At 39.4% G+C, this 24,555-nt stretch overlaps 1 protein-coding gene across 1 annotated transcript in view; it reads right to left on the reverse strand.

Moving 5' to 3' along the window:
• Positions 1 to 24,555, reverse strand: part of LOC126428082 (tubulin alpha-3 chain-like) — a 231,150-nt gene that overhangs the window by 49,346 nt on the left and 157,249 nt on the right. Inside the window, exon 5 of the mRNA XM_050089970.1 lies at positions 11,878 to 12,059. Coding sequence (XP_049945927.1) covers positions 11,878 to 12,059 — 182 coding nt within the window. The remainder of the gene's footprint in view (positions 1 to 11,877; positions 12,060 to 24,555) is intronic.

Here is a 24,555-nt window from a genome sequence, read left to right on the forward strand (position 1 = left end):
TGGTGATCCCTTGATGCCTCAGAACACGTCCTACCAACCGATCCCTTCTTCTAGTCAAGTTGTGCCACAAATTTTTCTTCTCCCCAATTCTATTCAATACCTCCTCATTAGTTATGCGATCTACCAATCTAATCTTCATCATTCTTCTGCAGCACCACATTTTGAAAGCTTCTATTCTCTTCTTGTCCAAACCGTTTATCATCCACGTTACACTTCCATACATAGCTACACTCCAAACAAATACTTTCAGAAACGACTTCCTGACACTTAAATCTATACTTGATGTTAACAAATTTCTCTTCTTCAGAAACGCTTTCCTTGCCATTGGCAGTCTACATTTTATATCCTCTTTACTTCGACCATCATCAGTTATTTTGCTCACCAAATAGCAAAACTCATTTACTACTTTAAGCATCTCATTTCCTAATCTAATACCCTCAGCATCACCTGATTTAATTCGACTACATTCCATTATCCTCGTTTTGCTTTTGTTGATGTTTATCTTATATCCTCCTTTCGAGACACTGTCCATTCCGTTCAGCTGCTCTTCCAGGTCCTTTGCTGTCTCTGACAGAATTACAACGTCATTGGCGGACCTCAAAGTTTTTATTTCTTCTCCATGGATTTTAATTCCTACACCAAATTTTTCTTTTGTTTCTTTTACTGCTTGCTCAATATACAGATTGAATAACATTGGGGATAGGCTACAACCATGTCTCACTCCCTTCCCAACCACTGCTTCCCTTTCATGCCCCTCGACTCTTATAACTGCCATCTAGTTTCTGTACAAATTGTAAATAGCCTTTTGCTCCCTGTATTTTACCCCTGCCACCTTCAGAATTTGAAAGAGAGTATTCCAGTCAACATTGTCAATAGCTTTCTCTAAGTCTACAAATGCTAGAAATGTAGGTTTGCCTTTCCTTAACCTATTTTCTAAGATAAGTCATAGGGTGAGTATTGCCTCACGTGTTCCAACATTTCTACGGAATCCAGACTGATCTTCCCTGAGGTTGGCTTCTATCAGTTTTTCCATTTGTCTGTAAAGAATTCACGTTAGTATTTTGCAGGTGTGACTTATTAAACTGATAGTTCAGTAATTTTCACATCTGCCAACACCTGCTTTCTTTGGGATTGGAATTATTATATTCTTCTTGAAGTCTGAGGGTATTTTGCCTGTCTCACTTGTCTTGCTCACCAGATGGTAGAGTTTTGTCAGGGTTGGCTCTCCCAAGGCTATCAATAGTTCTAATGGAATGTTGTCCACTCCAGGGGCCTTGTTTCGGCTTAGGTCTTCCAGTGCTCTTTCGAACTCTTCACGCAATATCAGTATCCTAAAAGATATCATGCCAAATTCTGTCAAATCACCCTGTTAGATTGTCAAAAACCAGAGTTTGTTGGAGGACTCTGCCCATAGTGCCCCAAATGTTCTTAATTGGGTGGAAATACAGTGATCTTGCTGGCCAAGATAGAGACTGACAATCACAAAGACAAGCAAGGGAAACAAAACAAGGCATAGAATGTCATGGACATACCACTTTGCTCTAAGGATGCAGCAGATGATCATCAGGGATCAGGTCAAAGTGGGACTCATTGCTGAAGACAGTTCTACTCCAGTCAATGAGATTCCAGGCCAAATATGTGCCTGGAGACACCTCAAGCAGCAAGGAGATACCAACGTGACTGTCAACCTCCATACAGTCCAAGAAATGGGAGTGATGGTCAGGGTGCCAAAACATTTCATAGAATGGCCCCTTTGGTTGTAATCCACACCATATTGACAATATTCTACACCCTGTTTTGTTGTGCTTCATGGCATGGGTTTACATTTCAGCAAGGTAATGCCCCTTGCACACAGCAATAGTTTCTACTGCTTGTCTTCACACTTGCCAAACCATACCTTGGCCAGCAAGGTTGCCAGCTCTTCCCTCAACTGAGAATATTTGGAGCATTGTGGGCATGGCTCTCCAATCAGCTCGGGAATTTGAAGTTCTAATGTGCCAATTGGACAGAATTTGTCTTGATATCCCTCAGGTGGACATCCAACAACTCTGTCAATCAATATCGAGCCTAATAACTGCTTGCAAAAGGGCTACAGATGGATCAATGCATTAAAGACTTGCTCAGTGTGGGAAGCTCATTCTCTTGTATAAATCATCCAGTTATTCTGAAACTGTAATCATATGTTTGCGTGTACATATACAAGGGGTGTTTGAAAAGTCTGTGCAAAGAGATGGTACCACTGGCACGTATCAAGGTCATGTTTAGTTAGTAGCATCATTGGAAAGAGTGCACACCAAGCTTCAGCCATATTGGTCTATTTCTTTGTGTTTGTCATTTGTGTAAATCAAGGAAGTTGAGTGATTGTCAAAAAATGGATGTAAAAGAATTTCGTATGGTGATTGAACATTGCTTTATGAAAGGCAAAACACCTCAAGAGACTAAGGAGAAGCTTGATAAACATTACGGTGACTCTGCACCTTTGATTGGAACAGTTTATAAGTGGTTTCAAAATTTTTGGAGTGGCCATATGGGCATAAGTGATGTTGAACGTTCTGGACGCCCTGTGGAGGTTATGACTCCAGAAATCCTTGATAAAATCCATGATATGGTGACGGATGACAGAAGAGTTAAGGTACATGAGATTTCTAGTGCTGTGAGCATCTCAAATGAATGGGTACATAATATTTTGCATAAACATTTGGACATGAGAAAGCTATCCACAAGATGGGTCCAGCGATTGCTCACACATGACCAAAAGCAGAATATTGTGAAGTGTTGCAGGGATTATTTGCAGCTGTTCAGGAAGAATCCGCAAAAGTTTAAGCATTGTTTGGTCGGTGTGGATGAAACATGGATATGTTACTATACTCATGAGCCAAACAACAATCTAAACAGTGGGTTACCAAGGGAGAATCTGCACCAAAAAAGGCGAAAACCATTCCTTCAGCCAGAAAGGTTATGGCGACTGCCTTTTGGGATTCACAAGGGATAATCCTCATCGACTATCTGGAAAAGGGTAAAACTGTTACAGGTGAATATTATTCATTGTTACTGGACTGTTTGAAAACCGAGCTGCAAGGAAAATGCTGGTGACTGGACCGCAAAAATGTCCTTTTCCATCATGGCAATGCGCCAGCACACACCTCAGCAGTTGTGGTCACAAAAATAATGGAAATAGGATTCCAACCCATTTCACATCCCACCTATTCTCCAGATTTGGCTCCCTTGGACTACTATTTGTTTCTCAATTTGAGGAAATGGCTGGCGGAACAAAGATTTTATTCAAAGGAGGAGGTAATTGCAGCAACTAATTGCTATTTTGCAGACTTGGACAATTCCTATTATTTGGAAGGAATCGACAAATTAGAACAGCACTGGATGAAGTGAGTAAGTCTAAAAGGAGACTATGTCAAAAAATAAAGGTTTACCCCAAACATGCAATTAGTTTTTATTTTTACACGGACTTTTCAAAGGCCCCTCGTACATCGCATCTCCCATTTTGTGGTCCATTCATACAATTCCGACTGTGATGCATTTTTTTGTCTTAGAGTGTATTTGTTATTGGGGTCAACTCAACTCTACAACAAAGTAAAAGGTACATACTTCAACAGTTCTCACTTCTTGATAGAATTAAAGACACAGAACAAAAAACAGTCCAAAGGTGCAACAATAATACCATTCCTCTGTCATTATTTCTTTGCTAATGAAAATTAGCGACAAACACAAAATTGCTCTTTCCACTTTCATTGTGGTGGTCCATTTGGGCCAAACGAGTGGCTCCAAATAGTAACTGAAACCAACAAAGAAGCTTCTTCACACCAGGGTGTGGTGTGTCTTGTGATAACCATTAATCAGCATGGTCCAGGCCTGAGGTGCTCCAGATTTCCTTTCATAAATATCCTTTCTCTTCCTACCATAGTGTTCTCCAATCTTTCCCTTCTTCATCTATTCTGTATTGTACATAATACATACCCACCCAATCCATCTCGAACCCCCACAGTTTTCCATAAATCTTCCTCTTTTCTATCGTCCTTTCTCATTGATTTTAAGGTGTCACAAAACTACATCTCTACAGCTACATCTACATCTACATCCATACTCTGCAAGCCACTTGACGGTGTGTGGTGGCAGGTACTTTGAGTACCTAAATCGGTTCTCCCATCTATTCCAGTCTCGTATTGTTTGTGGAAAGAAAGATTGACAGTATGCCTCTGTGTGGGCTCTAATCTCTCTGATTTTACCCTCATGGCCTCCTTACGAGATATACCTGGGAGGGAGCAATATACTGCTTGACTCCTCGGTGAAGGTATGTTCTCGAAACTTCAACAAAAGCCCGTACCGAGCTACTGAGCGTCTCTCCTGCAATGTCTTCCACTGGAGTTTATCTATCATCTCCGTAACACTTTTGTGATTACTAAATGATCCTGTAATGAAGCGTGCTGCTCTCCATTGGATCTTCTCTATCTCTTATATCAACCCTATCTGGTATGGATCCTACACTGCTGAGCAATATTCAAGCAGTGGGTGAACAAGTGTACTGTAACCTACTTCCCCTGTTTTCGGATTGCACTTCCTTAGGATTCTTCCAATGAATCTCAGTCTGGCATCTGCTTTACCAACAATCAACTTTATATGATCATTCCATTTAAAATCACTCCTAATGCCTACTCCCAGATAATTTATGGAATTGACTGCTTCCAGTTGCTGACCAGCTATATTGTAGCTAAATGATAAAGGATCTTTCTTTGTATGTATTCGCAGCACATTACACTTGTCTACATTGAGATTCAATTGCCATTCACTGCACCATGTGTCAATTTGTTGCAGATCCTCCTGCATTTCAGTACAATTTTCCATTGTTACAACCTCTTGATATACTACACCATCATCCGCAAAAAGCCTCAGTGAACGTCCAGTGTTATCCACAAGGTCATTTATACATATTGTGAATAGCAATGGTCCTACGACACTCCCCTGTGGCACACCTGAAATCACTCTTACTTCGGAAGACTTCCCTCCACTGAGAATTCCATGCTGTGTTCTGTCATCTAGGAACTCTTCAATCCAATCACACAATTGGTCTGATGGTCCATATGCTCTTACTTTGTTCATTAAATGACTGTGGGGAACTGTATCGAACGCCTTGCGGAAGTCAAGAAACACGGCATCTACCTGGGAACCCGTGTCTATAGCCCTCTGAGTCTCATGGACGAATAGCGGGAACTGGGTTTCATACGATCATCTTTTTCGGAAACCATGCTGATTCCTACAGAGTAGATTTGTAGTCTCCAGAAAAGTCATTAAACTCTAACATAATATGTGTTCCAAAATTCTACAACTGATAGACGTTAGAGATATAGGTCTATAGTTCTGCACAACTTTGGAACACTACGCTCTTCTAGGGACCTACGGTACACCGCTGCAAGACGGGGGGCAAGTGCCTTCGCGTACTCTGTGTAAAATTGAACTGGTATCTGATCAGGTCCAGTGGCCTTTCCTCTTTCAAGCAATTTCAATTGTTTCTCTATCCCTCTGTCATCTATTTTGATATCTACCATTTTGTCACCTGTGTGACAATCTAGAGAGGGAACTACAGTGCAGTCTTCCTCTGTGAAACAGCTTTGGAAAAAGACATTTAGTATTTCGGCCCCTAGTCTGTCATCCTCTGTTTCAGTACCATTTTGGTCTCACAGTGTCTGGACATTTTGTTTTGATCCACCTACCACTTTGACACAAGACCAAAATTCATAGAACCTTATTTCCAAAATCATTGAATGCCTCTCGCATTGCCCTCCTCACACTACATTATGCTTCGCATAATTTTTGTTTGCCTGCAAGGCTTTGGCTATGTTTATGTTTGCTGTGAAGTTCCCTTTGCTTCCGCAGCAATTTTCTAGCTCGGTTGTTGCACCACAGTAGCTCTTCTCCATCTCTTATGATCTTGCTTGGCACATACTCATCTAATGCATACTGTACGATGGTTTTGGACTTTGTCCACTGATCCTCAGCACTAGCTGTACTTGACACAAAACTTTTGTGTTGAGCCCTCAAGTACTCTGAAATCTGCTTTTGTCACTTTTGCTAAACAGAAAAATCTTCCTACCTTATTTAATACTTCTATTTATGGCTGAAATCATTGATGCAGTAACCGCTTTATGATCACTGATTCCCTGTTCTGCATTAACTGTTTCAAATAGTTTGGGTCTGTGTGTCACCAGAAGGTCTAATATGTTATCGTCATGAGTCGGTTCTCTGTTTAACTGCTCAAGGTAGTTTTCAGATAATGCACTTAAAAGAATTTCACTGGATTCTTTGTCCCTGCCACCCATTATAAACGTTTGAGTCTTCCAGTCTATATCTGGCAAATTAAAATCTCCAACCAGAACTATAATGTGGTCGGGAAATCTACTCAAAATATTTTCCAAATTTTCCTTCAGGTGCTCTGCCACAACAGCTGCTGAGCCAGGGGCTCCATGGTAATGGCACTTGGGGTACACTTCCTGGCTGCTGTACCCATGTTACTCCACAGCAGAACAGCACTGTGTGGGAAGAACTCACTCTGTGCAGAAACTGGGTAAGCCAATGTGTTGTCCACCAATATTCTAACATTTCTAGTGCTGGAACTAAAAAATATTACAGCAGAAAACTATTTATTAGTAACTGTGCTGAAAAATCACCTACTGAACAACAATTAACTTTTTATTATTTTTACTTTCTTAAAAAGTGTTACTCATTAAAATTACAATAATAAAATAGCACTAGTTGGTATTTTTGGCAGACCATCTAAGGCATTTGACTCTGTGAACCACAGTATTCTTTTATATAAATTGAAATTTTATGGGATTGATGATACAGCCAACCAATGGATAATCCTATATCCAACCAAAAGAAAGCAGAAAACTGTATTTAATAATTCAACCAATCTAGTCTGGGGAAATTATTCTGACTGACTCAGTCTTAGATCCACTGTTTTCATCAAATAAGTAAATGATCTTCCATCTAAAATACAACAAGCAGAATTAGTTTTTTTTAACAGATGACACTAGTGTTGTAATCAATCCAAGCACACATACAGAAACAGAATAAATGGTAAACAATGTTCTTAAAAGTATCTTTGACTGTTTTTCTGCAAATGGTCTCATGCTCAGTTTTAAAAAACAACAACATATTCAGTTATGAATAACTAGGCATACTACACCAATGATAAGCATGACACAGAGGGATGAAGTAATAAATATGGTCGAAACTTCAAAATTTTAGGTGACTCTATTGAAGAGGAGTTAAATTGGAAAAGCACATTTTGGAACTCCTAAACCAACTTAGTTCAGCCACATTTGCACTTAGAAATCTTAAGGAGAGGCAAGTTAGCAAGTTGACATATTTAACGTATTTTCATCCAAAAATGCCATAGGGAATAATGTTTTGGGGTAACTCATCTTTAAGAAAGTAAGTCTTTGCTGCTTAAAAACTTGCTATAAGAATAATATGTGGTGTTCACTCTTGACCATCTTGTACATATGTAAAGGAATTGTGCATTCTGACTACTGTTACATGGTATATTTGCTCCCACATAAAGTCTGTTTTAAATAATCCACTGCAGTTCAAAAGAAACTATGATGTACATAACTACAGCACTAGAAGGAAAAATGACATTCATTACTCCATATTAAGGTTGTCCTTAGCACAAAAAGGGGTGCACAATGCTGCAACAATTTTTTTTGATAACTTACCTAGTGACATAAAATGCAAAAGTAAAATTTGAAAACAAACTGAAAAAGTTTCTCCTTCATAACTTCTTTTATTCTGTAGAAGAATTTCTATTATTGTAATGTGTAAATGGTAGTGGCTAGGAATTACTAACTCACATCTGTACATTTCTTTCTCTCTCTCTCTCTCTCTCTCTTTTTTTTTTTTTTTTTTTTTTTTTTTTTTTTTTTTTTTTTAAGGAAAAATCTTATAAACATTCAGTGCATAGCCATATTTATGAATTAATTTGTAATGTGAATTTAAAATAGCTCATTACACATTATTGTCTTTATTGTGCAAAAGATTCACATAACACTAAACTAGCTAACGCCACCATCAATAATTGCAACGAAATTTTACTTACTGTGCAGAAACAGAATAGTAGGAAGAATATGTGATTAAACTTGTAGCTGATTAAGGGGTATAAAAGGTACAAAATGTAGTACACAGATGTGCCACTTCTGGTAGCGATAAACGCTCTAACCCAACTGAGCACAGACGCAAATTGAATTTGGATGACAGATGCTTTTGTGTCATTTAATGCTGCTTTGACTCCATGCTAGAGTTCATAAACTGAGATGGCTTGCATTTTGATGATGTGTGAGTTTCACAGAACCCGTGACCAAATGTGCTTTATGGGTGACGGTTCTGGAGAATCCTGGCAAATTAAAACCATATGCCAGGCTATGACTCAAATGTGGAACCTTTCCCTTTTGTGGAGAGATGCTCTCCAACAGATGACATTAACAAAGGACGAATTTAGCAGCAGGTTAAGGAAGAGGTGCAGGGCAGAGCAAAGTGCGGGGCACAGGTTGATACCTGTGGTAAGGCACATAGCAGCTTCTGTCGAGAAAGTACAGAGACTGATTTTATTACCGGTGTATAAGCACTAACTGCCCAGTAACTATGGTGGCAGTTTTTACCAATGACTGTACGCAGCAGATGTGTATTCAACCAGTCTGTTGTGAGCAGGCAGTGTTAAGTAGTGGATGTGCGGCTGTAGTGTGTCAGCACTGTTGTACCACAAATCGCAATGAAGCATTGAGCAGTGATTCAATTTCATATTTTACATTTGAGTCCATGAAAAACGCCTATGGTGATAACTTTTTAAATTGTGTATGAGTGTTTGAGTAGTTTCAACATTTTAAAGAAGGGCAAGTGTCACTCAAGGACAATGAGAGGTCAGAGCATCCCACCTAACGTTTATCCAACAGAGACATTGATAAAATTCATTATCTTTGGAAAACGCACCATTATCTCTCATGCAGAGCTATCCCTGAAGAACTGAACATCTCTAAGTCAAGTGTTTAAGACAATCGCCAAAATGTCTGAAGAAGAGAGAAGTATCTGCAAAGTTTGTCCCATGCACCTTGACTCCCAAATAAAAACAACTATGGATACTGGCTGCAACTTGATAGAAATGGAAAACACAGACTGTTGTTTCTGGGGAAAAAATCATTATGAGTGATGAGAGTTGGTGTTATCAATACTAACCCACAAAAAAGTGATAAAGTGGACAATGTCTCTGATAGTTCATCAAAATAAAAAAAAGAGGTGAATTATAAAAGTGAAAGTGAAGACAATACTCATTGCTATTTTTGATGGTCACAGCTTTATCCACAGGGAATTTATTACTGTTGGTATTACTGTGAATTCCCAGTATTATTTGGGTGTCATGGACCAGTTATGCAAGAGGATTTAGAGGGTTCTTCCACAACAGTGAATGGGGAGAGGTTTCTTCTTACTGCATGATGGTGTGCTCACTCACTTGGCTGTAGCTGTAGTGCAGTTTCTCATGAAAAAGCAAGTAGCAGTCTGTCATAATCCATATTCACCCAATTTGGCACTGAGTGTTTTTTTTAATTAATTAAAAATTCATATTAAGGGTCAATGCTTTGATGACATAACTGGCTTTCAAGGCAGTGAGATGCATGAGTTGAAGAACATCCCAAAGTATGATTATGCAGATAGTTTCACTTGGGTGTATGAACCTTCTGTGAGTTGTACTCAAATGAGGGAGTCTATGTACATTGTCTGAAGTCTTAAAACCACCATCTTAAGTTTTCTCTATTTTTTATTAATCCAGTCTCAAAACCTTTTTGGACTGACAGTGTACATCAGTTAAAGTGTACTTACAGTGTCCATTCTCCTTCTATTGCATGCTGCTTTATTGTCAGCCATACATAGTATATGGCATCCAATGATAATTGCTCAATCTTATGATCTGATTTATCGTATATCACAAACAATTAGCTGTCTTTTTCTGAATATGTCACAATTTTTGAAGTTGTGGTTAGAATGGGACCTACCAGCACATATTAAGTTCCTCCAAGCGAAACATGTAGAATTAAGGTTATAATCTTGCCAGTCACAAATATTTGACTGCTTTCTGGAATTTTACAGGATTTTTGAGGTGTTTGTTTTGTTATGTTTTGGGGCACAAAAACAACTAGGGTCACATGAGCCCACGTCAGAACTGTAGAATGTGAAGACAAAGAGAGGAGTTAAAAATGACTACATGTTATACCAATCAATGGATGAAAAACAGCTAGGAACAGGAATGTGGAGAAACATCTATAAAATACACCATAGAGAAAAGGAGGTCATGAACTAAAAATTAAATGGCCGTCACCCTATTGCTACGATGGATAAAAAGTAAAACACGGTTGACAGCCTGCGCATCATTTGCTAATAACTGCTGATCACTCAGATGGCAAAAACAAACGAGAATCAAGAATGTAAGTGGTCAAAAAAGGGCACTCCATCAGGAAATGGCAGACTATCAAAGTTTGAGCACAATAAGTGCAAAGTGACAGGAAAGCACCTCTTAACAAATGGCAATGGCTAAATAGACAGTGCCTGATATGCAGCCTAGCTAAAATGATCTCCCCACAGCGAGAGGACTGAGAGGAGGTTGTCCAGCCACTTGTAGAGGCTTAATAACACAGAGCTTGTTCCTGTGAAGGGAGCATGAGTTGTGATGCCAAAGGGCTACCACCTGCTGACTGACAGCAACACAGAAATCATTGGAGGGAATGTAAGAACTAGTGGACTGAGGTATGAGGACTGGAGCCTTGGCAGCAGCATCAGCAACCTCCTTTCCTATCAGACCGATGTGACCAGGAACCCACATAAACATCACAGTGGCTTCATCAAGAGTGAGCAAGTGATGGCTTTCCTGGACCCGTTATGCTAAGGGATGGATAGAGTACAGCACACAGAGGCTTTGAAGAGCATTGAGAGAGTCAGAGAAAATGATGCATTTGAAAAGCCTGTGTTGCCGGATGTACTGCATGGCCTGATACAGGGTGAAGAGCTCTGCTGTAAATACTGAGCAGCGTTCCAGAAGCCAATACCAAAAAATGTTGGTGCCAATGAAAGAGGCGCACCCGACACCACCATCAGTTTGAGAGCCATCAATTTACACAAAGGTGCTATCGCAAAGTTCTGTGTGAAGGTGGTGAAAATGAAGGTGATAGAGGTGGTGGTTAGGGTGGGATCTTAAATTACTGTGTGTGAAATAAAATATTAGCTAACTGCATTTATGAATCTTAAAAAATCATGGACAAACAATGAACTTGGCTATTCAAATCTGATTCATTGAGTTCACTTCCCATCATTCATCATGTGAACTGTGTCCACCCCCAAGTAGCTGAGTGGTCAGCTCAACAGATTGTCAATCCTAAGGGCCCAGGTTCGATTCCCGGCTTGGTTGGAGATTTTCTCTGCTCAGGGACTGGGTGTTATGTTGTCCTAATCATCATCATTTCATCTCCATCGAAGTGGTGTCAAATTGAAAGAGTTGCACCCGGCAAATGGTCTACCCGACGGGAGGCCCTAGTCACACGACATTTATTTACATGTGAGCTGTTACCAACAACAGCATGCAACAGAAAAGGTATGGACACCATAAGTACACTTTTACCCATATGTCAAAGAAGAGAAAGCAACTCCTGTTATTCATGGGAGAAATTGGATGCTGTCTCATAGTACATCACCAGCTTCCCAGTGACTTGTAGTCACACAGTCAGCTGAATGCTGATTGTCAATAAATTTCCCTAGATGGAAATTTCGCTAATGAACATAATTTTCAATGCACTAAAATCCACTCTAAAGTTGTGTAGCTGTTACCTTGAGACAATCTGACCTATCAGCCTGTTGATGTTGGTGTAGGTTGGCCGGTCAATGCTGAGGTTCCTCCTGCAGATCTCGTAGATGGCCTCGTTGTCCACAATGAAGGCCACTTCGCAGTGCTCCAGCGTGGGGTGTGTGTACAAGATAGCATTATACGGCTCGACGACAGCTGTTGAAACCTGTTATACTTGTAATTTAGTCAGCGTTGTTACATATATATATATAGCACAGAGCACACTCTGCTTTACTATAAAGATGTTTCAAGATTACTGAAACTTGATTGTGAGTCAAATGATAACTGTAAATTTGTAACAAAAGATAAAAAATAAATCTGTGATATCATTTAAGTTTGTAAGTGTGTTTCTAACAGTGTCTTGAATGTTCACCAAGTGACAACACTGCTCAGATGCAGATAAAGCTCTGTGCAGTGAAAGTATGCAGCTGGCAGCCTCCATTTTGTGCCTGCTTGTGTACTGACTGCTGTAGTTTAACCAAATGTATTAAGGTATGAGCTGAAATACCCCATGTATTGCCAAGGTAGTTGGATCTCTTACATTCACAGCAATCAAATTATCTATTGACATATTTTGCAGTTCCTGACCGATGTCAGTTACTTAACATTCTCATAACAGCATTCAACAGGTATCTTGATTTCTCAGAAACAGCAACAGAAACAGGTCGCTTCCATTAGGTAAGAAAAAATAGCTTTAAAAAACTTAAGTAGAAAGATTTTCTCCTATAAGGTTTCTTATTTTAATGGTATTGTAAACTGTCATTTATTACCAAGACAGAATCACGGTGCATTATGTACTAATATCATATAATTTTTGTCAAGGAATTGTTACTGAAGCAAAGTACTGTCTAAAACATAAACACCTTGTGGATAACGAGCATGCTATGAACAATATCCTCTGCACAGATGTATCAGCAAGCATGAAGCATTTACAATATCCTTATCTGATAGCTAACAGCCTACATTCCATTTCCTAAATAGAGTGTGACTAATATATAAATCATGTACAGATTACTGTCTTTAGCTCCTGAACTCTCTACAAAAGTATTCATTGTTTGGTGCACAGATTGTATATAGCATTTTTGTTTGCAATCATTTGTTCTGCTACAGAAACTGCAATGTTACATGACTTCTGGCTACATACAGGATGTCCCCAACACCTCTCTCTCCTCACAAAGTACACACAGCATGGATGACAAATGTTGTTGTGATCCACTTTGCCAACATGTGATCCCTGCTCTATCAGAGGGTGGTGCTTTGGATTCACTTTTTTTGATGCATGATGGAGCTCCACCTCATGTTGCTCATGAGGTCACTCAATTACTCTGAAATACATTCGGAGAAAACCAAATCATTGGCCAATTACCCCAAATTGCATAACCATCGGAATCATCAGATTTGATTTCTCTTAAGTGGAAATTAAAATATGTTTCTTTCAAGCTGTACACATGTAACAGAATGTGGTAGCTAATATGTTACAAAACACTGAGCATAAAAACAAGATTCTTCCAGGACTGATACCTCAGGTTCTATAACTGATGGAAAAATAGGATCAAGTGTTTAGGATAGCCCTTGGGAAAGGGACCATTTGTGTACCCAACAGAAGGATCATCATAGTGTCACTATCCTACAGTACAGCATCAAAGTACAAATGTTGCACACTTCCTCCTAGTTAGGCAAATGGAACAGATTGGTTGGTTCCTTTAGCATTTAATGTGATCTATAGTGAGCTTTAAGTGGCTTATATAGGCACCATTAGCCCATAGGTAGTTCCTTGCAAAATCTCTTAAAAATGTTTTTCCATTTTTCGTACCAAAACTGAGCCATAGATTCCAAGATGGCTAAGCACAGCAAAAGGTTGAATTTTTTACAAAATATTTCTAAGGTCTCAATCTCAAATAACCGGTTTGAGGAAGGCCGGCGTGTACCAGATTCCGTGTCAATGTGGCAAGTCGTATATTGGTCAGACGATGCGTACCGTCGAGGATCGATGCCGTGAACACCAGAGGCACACTCGTCTGATGTATCCGAGCAAGTCGGCGGTCGCTGAACATTGTTTGTCGGAAAATCACGCCATGGAATATGACCGCACGAGGATTCTGGTACAGACGTCGAGATATTGGGACAGCGTTGTTAGAGAGGCCATCGAAATTCGCACCAATGACGACCTCATAAACCGTGACTGTGGCTATAATCTTAGCAAGGCTTGGGAACCAGCGATCGGGTTAATCAAGAGTAAATCGAGCAAACGTATAGTTGTGACGACCACGGCGGACAGAGCCATCACTCCGACGTCATCTCAGACGCCGTCGCAATCTGTTCCACCGCGCGACCGTTGCGCGGGGCGTGGACGGCGGAGGGAGCGCGCCGCGGGCGAAGGGTATTTAAATCAGCCGTCGCCGCGACCGAACCCAGTTCCCTCTGAGCAGCCATAGCGTACGGATCTCCGTGCCGGCACGTTCACAGGAGCTCAGTCCGTCAATTCACCTGATGATGGCGACATGTATGATCGCCGAAATATTGTGCCCGTTGGACACTGTAGACCGGCAGCACACCCGTGGATATTTTGACTACAAAAGTGTTGTTAACAATTTTATCACAGTTAAATATTTATGACAAGCAAGACTATAAATATTACTGCTGCTCATTTCACTCACAGCACTCTCTGCTCTCTTCCTAGGTTCCTGCCTATCCAGCCTCAGAAATTTCAATATATTCAGTATAAACAGGAAAGTATTTGTAACAAGCTAGTATACAAACATCTTTGCTGGTCATTTCACTTTCAGGAGTTTCATCTCTCTCTCTCTTTTCTTTTCTTTTCTTTTCTTCTTTTTTTTTTAAAAAAAAAAAATTATGAGTTAAGTCATAAAATCAAAGAAATCTGTTCCAGAGAGCATGCTCTTGTATATAAATAATATCAAATTGAATATTGTGTAACACACTTCTGTTACATGAATACAAAAAAGAAAAAAAAAAGGCAGGTAGTGGGTCACTAACCTACTTCCTGCAATCCTGAAACACCATAATCATGTGTCTGTAACCACCAGACAATGCTGTTCATTCACATGCAACTCTCTGCATTAGTACCAGTTAGCTTAGGATCTCCTAGAGCCTTTTTACTGCTGTGGTGTTGTAAACTGACATTTAATTGTAACACATCATACCAAGACTGGTCTTTGTCATTGTTGTTGTTGTGGTCTTCAGTCCTGAGACTGGTTTGATGCAGCTCTCCATGCTACTCTATCCTGTGCAAGCTTTTTCATCTCCCAGTACCTACTGCAACCTACATCCTTCTGAATCTGCTTAGTGTATTCATCTCTTGGTCTCCCTCTACGATTTTTACCCTCCACGCTGCACTCCAATACTAAATTGGTGATCCCTTGATGCCTCAGAACATGTCCTACCAACCGATCCCTTCTTCTGGTCAAATTGTGCCACAAACTTCTCTTCTCCCCAATCCTATTCAATACTTCCTCATTAGTTATGTGATCTACCCATCTAATCTTCAGCATTCTTCTGTAGCACCACATTTCGAAAGCTTCTATTCTCTTCTTGTCCAAACTATTTATCATCCATGTTTCACTTCCATACATGGCTACACTCCATACAAATACTTTCAGAAACGACTTCCTGACACTTAAATCAATACTGGATGTTAACAAATTTCTCTTCTTCAGAAACGCTTTCCTTGCCATTGCCAGTCTACATTTTACATCCTGTCTACTTCAACCATCATCAGTTATTTTGCTCCCCAAATAGCAAACCTCCTTTACTACTTTAAGTGTCTCATTTCCTAATCTAATTCCCTCAGCATCACCCAACTTAATTCGACTACATTCCATTATCCTCGTTTTGCTTTTGTTGATGTTCGTCTTATGTCCTCCTTTCAAGACACCGTCCGTTCCGTTCAACTGCTCTTTCAAGTCCTTTGGTGTCTCTGACAGAATTATAATGTCATTAGCGAACCTCAAAGTTTTTATTTCTTATCCATAGATTTTAATACCTACTCCAAATTTTTCTTTTGTTTCCTTTACTGCTTGTTCAATATACAGATTGAATAACATTGGGGAGAGGCTACAACCCTGTCTCTCTCCCTTCCCAACCACTGCTTCCCTTTTATATCCATCGACTCTTATAACTGCCATCTGGCTTTTGTACAAATTGTAAATAGCCTTTCACTCCCTGTATGTTACCCCTGTCTTTGTCATAAACCTTCAAATATATGACATATTTTCATAACATGCAAGTTATAATACAGAAACAACAAAAATGATGAAATCCAGTATGGTGTCTACAAAAAAGCAAGCAAGGACAGTCGCGTAACCTAACCTGAATGCTGTGAAATGTATTGGTTATTTTTGTTTTGGGCTGAGCTGTCCCTAGTGGTGACACATTGCACAACTTTTACACAAGATTTGGTGCATAGTACGTCTGTATCTAAGAGACATAATAACCAATTTAGAGAGATTCACTTAAGTTGTACTAATATTTATCTAATCCATGATCAGTTTTGAGATTTTAAAATCCTATCGTCAGGTGTATGAAATTATAGTATTTGGTAATACATAACATATGGTCAGACCAGTCATTGCAAGAGTTCCAGTCATTGCTTGTTGGCAGAAACTATTTGCCACTGACTGTAGTGGATAGCATTTCTACTATGTGGCTCCCCAGTGGCAGACAGTTTCTGCCAAGATGCAATGATTGGAACTCTTGCAGTGACTGGCCTGACCATATGTTATGTGTTATCAAATACTATAATTTCATACACCTGAATATGGGGATTTTAAAAACTCAAAACTGGTTATGGTTTAAATAAATATTAGTACAAGCAATGTGGATCTCTCTAAATTAATTAGCGTTACTTTTACATCTGTCTGAGGGACATGGCATTAAATTAATTAGCGCTACTTTTACATCTGTCTGAGGGACGTGGCATTACTCTGTATTTTGTGTTGTACATTTTGGTGATTGCATATTACAGGCTGTTTCACTTTTCTGAAGTGATGATTATATTACTACTCAGCAATGAACAAAGGTCCCATATATTGAAATACTTGAATATTTTTATGCTAATGACCATAGTATGTATCATTATTTCTTGCATTTACAAATTTTGGACCCTGCCATGTAAGTAGCAGTTCCTTACCTGAATCACATGACGTTATAACTGTGACATGTGAATGATGTCTGTACTATCAAGGGAATGATGGAATAATTTCCTGAAAAGTACAAGAGTTTATAATATTTAGGAGTATAGTAGAAAGTGCTCCCACTTTCTCTCCACTACAGTACTGTTTGTCACATTTAACAAATATTTTAACCATTCTTTCACAGTTCCTGCACATATTTTAAATTAGCCATCAATCGCTGTACAATATCTTAGTGCTCCCCATTACCCTGATTCTCACAACTGCCTCATATAGGTGACGGACTTCATTTCCATTTGATCCTTTCCTTCTTTCTAATCTATTTCATCAGATAAACATTTCATCTTAAGGCTTTCTTTGACTACTCCTGTCTTTTGCACAAGTTTTTGCATTTACAGTGTCTTAGTTATTTTACTTTCACACTTCTAACTTTCTGTATTTCTGATACCTACTTTCCTCAGTTATTTTTTTCCTGTTTCTGACAATTTGATCTTATATCTTATTTTTGATATCTCACATTTTTAATTACTATCTCTCTTTTATTCTGCTGTCAGTTTTTACCTGGTCCAGCCCTGATGAATCTTCCAAGACTGAAGCCATCAGTATATTTCATCTCTATTCCATAACAGTCTAGACATCTTTTTCTTTCTTTCCCTGTTTATAATAACTTCATGACATTCTCAGCAGATTCACTGTAGTCAACATTTTATGTGTACACACCTTTAATGTTAGTTAAAGGAAAAGCTGATAAAAGTTCAGTAATATAAGCATCAATCATTGAAATAAATCTCAGTATCAGTGCATGCAGGCTTTGATATTCCTTTTCTAACTGACTACAACATCACAAATCAGTGTCACATACTTCTAAAGACAACATGGTTTATTAGTTTACATGCACAGTGGTAAAACTGTAATTTTATGATCTGTTTGAAAGTAGCATAACTATACTTATTAAGGATGGAATAACAACAACATTATGAAAAGGATAAATAGCACACCTTTTGTTGTGCCATACAGTTGCAGACTCAAAGTCTCCTCCATATGGCCAGAAGTGATCTATCCTTTTTGCGATAATGTTGTTACAATTATTCAAGTAATCTGATTAACTTATTTTTAATTTTTAAAAATTACAGCAGAAGCAGTTACATGTAATTTAGTTCTTTGTATTACCTTCTGTATTTTATGTGACAATACTTAGTCCTGTGCTGGTTACATATGAGGCTTTCTACTGGACATAAGCAGGAAGCTTCACCTTGTCAATCTGCCATGGCAAGCCCACAGATAAGGAAAATACATATACAACATACTTGATTTCTACAGATACAACCATCATAGTGTGAGTTCGACAGCTACTGTGAGACCTGTACATGCTGAAACTACATATGTCTTAAAGTGTATTAAATGCAATGAATTTCAAATGAGCTATGAAACTGGCATGAATAGGCAATTCATGCTTCATGAGGCAATATTAATGCTCTAAAATAGTGGGGTGTAAAAACTGATTTAAGTAATTAGTTATAGATTGCTACTTAATAGCTTTTGCTTTTAAAATTTTAATTTTATTTGTATAAGCTTTCTTTAAAAATAGCACAGTCATATTTATAAGAATAAGTTTTGATGCGTACATATATCACAGCAAGACATAGTGCTGCTGAAGACTAAGTAGAAGCAATAGAAATATAAGTATATTTCAGAAGTTATTGCTTTTGTATTAATGGTGACCACAAAATGTGCTGATTGTCTCAATTATTTCTGATTTTGCTGGTATTTTCCTACTGAACTTTGTGCTACAGTAAGATCATGTGAAAGATGTCTTTGACTGCATGATTTTCATTCAGTAAATTACTTTCCAAAATAAGCAGCTTTTGTAAATCAATTAAACTTGGCCATGTTTTAACCTCCTTTGAGCAAAATAACAGAAATATATTTGTTATATTGAATTATTGTTTTCAGTGAATGATTAACACAAGGGTCATTCTATAATTAGTGCCCAAATTTTTTTCAGCCATTAATGCATAGAGGAAAACATACTTTTAGGTGCTTCAACTTCATTTCTTCTACACATGTGTGAAGTTTTGGATAGTTCCAACAGATGGCAGAGACATAGTGAAAAATTAAAATGGTGTCTATGGAAGGCACCCATTACAAGCATTATGCAGTATTTGAATTCTAGTGATCATACACAAATGTTTCTGTGCAGTGTGTGGGAATGACATAGGCGATAACAGTACTGTTGGACAATGGTTTAATTGGGTTAGAGCATCAAGAAGCACAGCAATTGACTTCCACGGTTAGCCACATTTGGGACGTCCTGTCACACACACCGCATCTGACATGACGAATTGCGTGGATCCCATTATTTGTGTAGATCATTTGGCCCTCCAGTTATTACTGTGAATTGAAAGTATGTATGACAGACTCTTGCATATTCAAAGAAATGCTCAAGATGCATTCCATGAGTGGTCAGAACAGATAAGAAGATTCGAAAAAATTAAACTTTGCTGAACTGTTGTAGCAGCTTAAGGCTAATGGAAAGACTTTTCACTCACTAATTATTGTTAGTGATGAAACATGGGTGCATCTTTTTGAGTAGTAGTTATTGGAGTGGCACCACCCACAATTGCCAAAAAAAGAACAAATTCAAGACTGCAACCTCTGTTGGCAAAGTCTTGATGGCAATGTTTTGCGACAATGATGGTGTCATTCCCATGAATACTTCGCCAAAAGTCTTGATCATTAATTCTGAGGCATATGAGAGAATTGTGGACAAACTGAAGAACAGTTTCCTACATGTTCCATCTGACAGCGACCATAAGAAATTTTGCTCCAACACGATGATGCATGCATACACAAAAGTCTCAAAACTGAGAATCCATCACCAAATTTGGTAGGTAATCACTAAGTCACAGACCCTATATCCTAGACTGGTGCCCTTGGAATTCCATCTTTTTGGGTCACTTAAGGATTCTCTACAGGGGACACAGTTTGAAGATGATGAGAGTATAATTCCTGCAGTGAAAACATAGCTACTAATACAGAACAATACCTTTTCCCAACAGAGAATATGTGCTCTTACACACTGCTGGCAAAAGGCCCTAGAATGTGATGGAGAGTTGGAGACTATGTACAAAGAAATGTTGACATATTGTCACTGAATACTAACTCTTAAGAATGAGTATGTTCTGAAAATAAAATTGTGAAACATTATGTATTGAATAACCCTCATACTAACTAGACTGTGATTTTCTTGCTGTGACAGATAGTGTAGTTTTAAGTGAGCTGCCAATTTTGATGAATTCAGGTTTATGCATCTTATCTTGGACCTATTACACACATGGGCAACATGACATGGGCTTCTCATTTGTGTTAACAGAAAGCATAGGTGTGCTTGGTAATGTTGAAGACAACATCAAGTATACGGGGTGATGTGCATGAGGGCTAAAAGCCAGTATGATAAGTTAACAGTTGAAGATATACAGTATAAACTCCCACGAGTGGGCCTCTGCTACTGTATCAAGCCTTTTGACTGTTGACTTGTGTCCACAAAAGACATTCACTTAAACATATGTATACATTTGAAATAGCTTTTATAAGCCCCTTGTGATACATTAGAAGTTAGCACATTGATATTGTTTAGTTTCATTTACTATCTACTCAATAAACAGTAGGCTAAAGAAGAAATACGTTTCATTATAATAGTGTAAGTCTACTTTCCTGCTACAAATAATGATGGGGCATGGCACCAGAGTCCCACCTGGTGATGTTTACACTCCAATAGCTGATTTTTACCACCATGCCTTTCAGCTTTTTCGCATTTCTTGGAAGCTTCTGCAAAAGTTTCAGTGCCAACATTAACACGTGTTATAGCACTGTACTTATCTTTTCAAGAGTTTTTGAATGTTGCAAAAGAAGTAGATTGTGCCATTTAAAAAATCATATTTACTTCAATATCTCTGTTGTTAAAGGACTTTCAAACATTACCCATGCAACAAAATTATATGTCCTGTCTACTATAATTTGCTGGAAATCTTATATCAACATCTTGAACTGTTCACAAACAGAAAGTGGTCTTACATCTTACAAGGTTCACATTACATGCCAATGGAGCATAGCATATGTGGTACAGAATGTTATAATAATTCATGAAAGCAGTGATGAAGATTACTTACATTGTCAACTGAGGTAGACAAGTAAATCATATATCACTGACCATTGCCTCAAGTAGAATTGTGAAATGAAACATTTGACAGTTAGTAAAGTTGTGAAGGCTCTCAATTCCTGGCACCATATAATGAAAGGTGTAACAAGATAATGTTAAAAAGATCAATAAAAAGACATGGAAGATCTCTTTTTAGGAAGGCTTAGGATCTGGTCATCTTTCTATGAAGACTTCACCAGAGGGAGTAGCAAAAAAGCTGAAGCCATAAGAGCTGTTTGAATGTATTTGTGATAGAGTAACAATTTGCATCTGTGTGCCCATTTACTAGGGCAACATTTTGACATTCAACAATTGACTCTTGATATGATAGGATGTACAATATTTTTGGTTGCTGGTTAGCTTTAGATGGATCAAGAACTCTCAATAAGACAGAGCTTTAGCGTTTTTGGGTGGCTGTGAATGATTATTGTAGGTGATCCACAAATAGGTGTATCATAGATACGGACAACACCTGTGCAAGTGGAATGTTGGGCTGTGGAGGATGAAACAGAAAGATAAGAAAATGTTTCCTTCACTCTTTCCACATCTCTGAAGGTTCTCCTTCATGATGGATCCTACAGAACAAGAGGAATGAATGAATGAATGAATGAATGAATGAATGAAGTTATGGAGGAATGAGTGCAGTCTATCTTGGACTTGCATCCAGAACATGTTGATGTTATCAATAAATCCAAACCAGAACACACTTTTAGGATGTTTGAATGACTGGGAGTGATAAGTCTGGGTGATTCATAGCTTGGGATATGTGAATGACATGAAAAATAAATGTCAGCATCTGGGAAAGTGGATCATTGAGAGGAAGAGGACTGAGAGAAAAACTCTGGAGAGAAAGTTTTGATGTTTTGGAGGAATGAAGAGACACTATATTCATCTTGGGACCAGACTATAAAGATGTCATCAACAAATCTGAAGTATTGAAGATGAGGGTTTGCTGTAAATGATCCATGGACAAACAACATAAACGGGAGCAACAAAAGATGGAGATCATCACACGTGAAAAGACTGAAGAGAATGTTTTAAATAAATGAGGGCAGCATAACTTTGCCCTGCGTCTAGGATCGAAAGACATACACTCCTGGAAATGGAAAAAAGATCACATTGACACCGGTGTGTCAGACCCACCATACTTGCTCCGGACACTGCGAGAGGGCTGTACAAGCAATGATCACACGCACGGCACAGCGGACACACCAGGAACCGCGGTGTTGGCCGTCGAATGGCGCTAGCTGCGCAGCATTTGTGCACCGCCGCCGTCAGTGTCAGCCAGTTTGCCGTGGCATACGGAACTCCATCGCAGTCTTTAACACTGGTAGCATGCCGCGACAGCGTGGACGTGAACCGTATGTGCAGTTGACGCACTTTGAGCGAGGGCGTATAGTGGGCATGCGGGAGGCCGGGTGGACGTACTGCCGAATTGCTCAACATGTGGGGTGTGAGGTCTCCACAGTACATCGATGTTGTCGCCAGTGGTCGGCAGAAGGTGCACGTGCCCGTCGACCTGGGACCGGACCGCAGCGACGCACGGATGCACGCCAAGACCGTAGGATCCTACGCAGTGCCGTAGGGGACTGCACCGCCACTTCCCAGCAAATTAGGGACACTGTGTTTCTGGGGTATCGGCGAGGACCATTCGCAACCGTCTCCATGAAGCTGGGCTACGGTCCCGCACACCGTTAGGCCGTCTTCCGCTCACGCCCCAACATCATGCAGCCCGCCTCCAGTGGTGTCGCGACAGGCGTGAATGGAGGGACGAATGGAGACGTGTCGTCTTCAGCAATGAGAGTCGCTTCTGCCTTGGTGCCAATTATGGTCGTATGCGTGTTTGGCGTCGTGCAGGTGAGCGCCACAATCAGGACTGCATACGACCGAGGCACACAAGGCCAACACTCGGCATCATGGTGTGGGGAGCGATCTCCTACACTGGCTGTACGCCACTGGTGATCGTCGAGGGGACACTGAATAGTGCACGGTACATCCAAACCGTCATCGAACCCATCGTTCTACCATTCCTAGACGGGCAAGGGAACTTGCTGTTCCAACAGGACAATGCACGTCCGCATGTATCCCGTGCCACCCAACGTGCTCTAGAAGGTGTACGTCAACTACCCTGGCCAGCAAGATCTCCGGATCTGTCCCCCATTGAGCATGTTTGGGACTGGATGAAGCGTCGTCTCACGTGGTCTGCACGTCCAGCACGAACGCTGGTCCAACTGAGGCGCCAGGTGGAAATGGCATGGCAAGCCGCTCCACAGGACTACATCCAGCATCTCTACGATCGTCTCCATGGGAGAATAGCAGCCTGCATTGCTGCGAAAGGTGGATATACACTGTACTAGTGCCGACATTGTGCATGCTCTGTTGCCTGTGTCTATGTGCCTGTGGTTCTGTCAGTGTGATCATGTGATGTATCTGACCCCAGGAATGTGTCAATAAAGTTTCCCCTTCCTGGGACAATGAATTCACGGTGTTCTTATTTCAATTTCCAGGAGTGTATAATCATTATATCTGACTAGATGAGGATTTTAAAATATTTAGATAGCTAGGAATGATTACTCCTGATGATCCATGGACAAATTGGAATATTGAATGCTTTGCAAGTGGTTATGACTGTGATGGGAAAACGTACTTGGCCATATGCACAATGTGTGAGGTAATGGATTAGAAGTCAACAGGATGTTTGCTTAGGTCCTACAGGCTCACAGCTGTGAGTATTACCCCTGAATAAACTGTTCTACTGATGGAGGTGTGACGCCAGGCAAGCATGATATCTGAGAAACATTTGTACCTAAGATGTACTGAAGGACTTAAAGATGTCACGAGTTACATATACAAAATAAGAACCTAAAATATTTCTGGGAAAGATCAGCTAGTACAAACACTTCCCTGTAGCTTTTATTTCAAAACCAAATCTGAATATAAGAGTAAAAAGTTGAATTTAAGACATAAGGCTCCTGAACTCTGGCTCTGTTATTATTATCTGTACTTGCAACACTACATATACATCACTCCATTTTATTATCTACATCATTGCCTGGGGTATATCTCAGTAATACTCTTTAACTGTTGAGCTCAAATGATCTACTATACCACAACAATAATAATAATAATAATAATAATAATAAAAGGAAGTCACGCTTGATCAAGGTCCGCGTCACTTTCCACTTTTAACCAGACATAACGTTTGAGAAAGGAATACAATAATAACAATAAATTTAATAATAATAAATATAATAATAATAATAATAATAACATACAGTAGCTGAATGATGGTTCTATCTGTACATGGCTGGAAG

The sequence above is a fragment of the Schistocerca serialis genome, chromosome 12 (genome assembly GCF_023864345.2).
Source record: "Schistocerca serialis cubense isolate TAMUIC-IGC-003099 chromosome 12, iqSchSeri2.2, whole genome shotgun sequence".
Lineage (NCBI taxonomy): Eukaryota > Metazoa > Arthropoda > Insecta > Orthoptera > Acrididae > Schistocerca > Schistocerca serialis.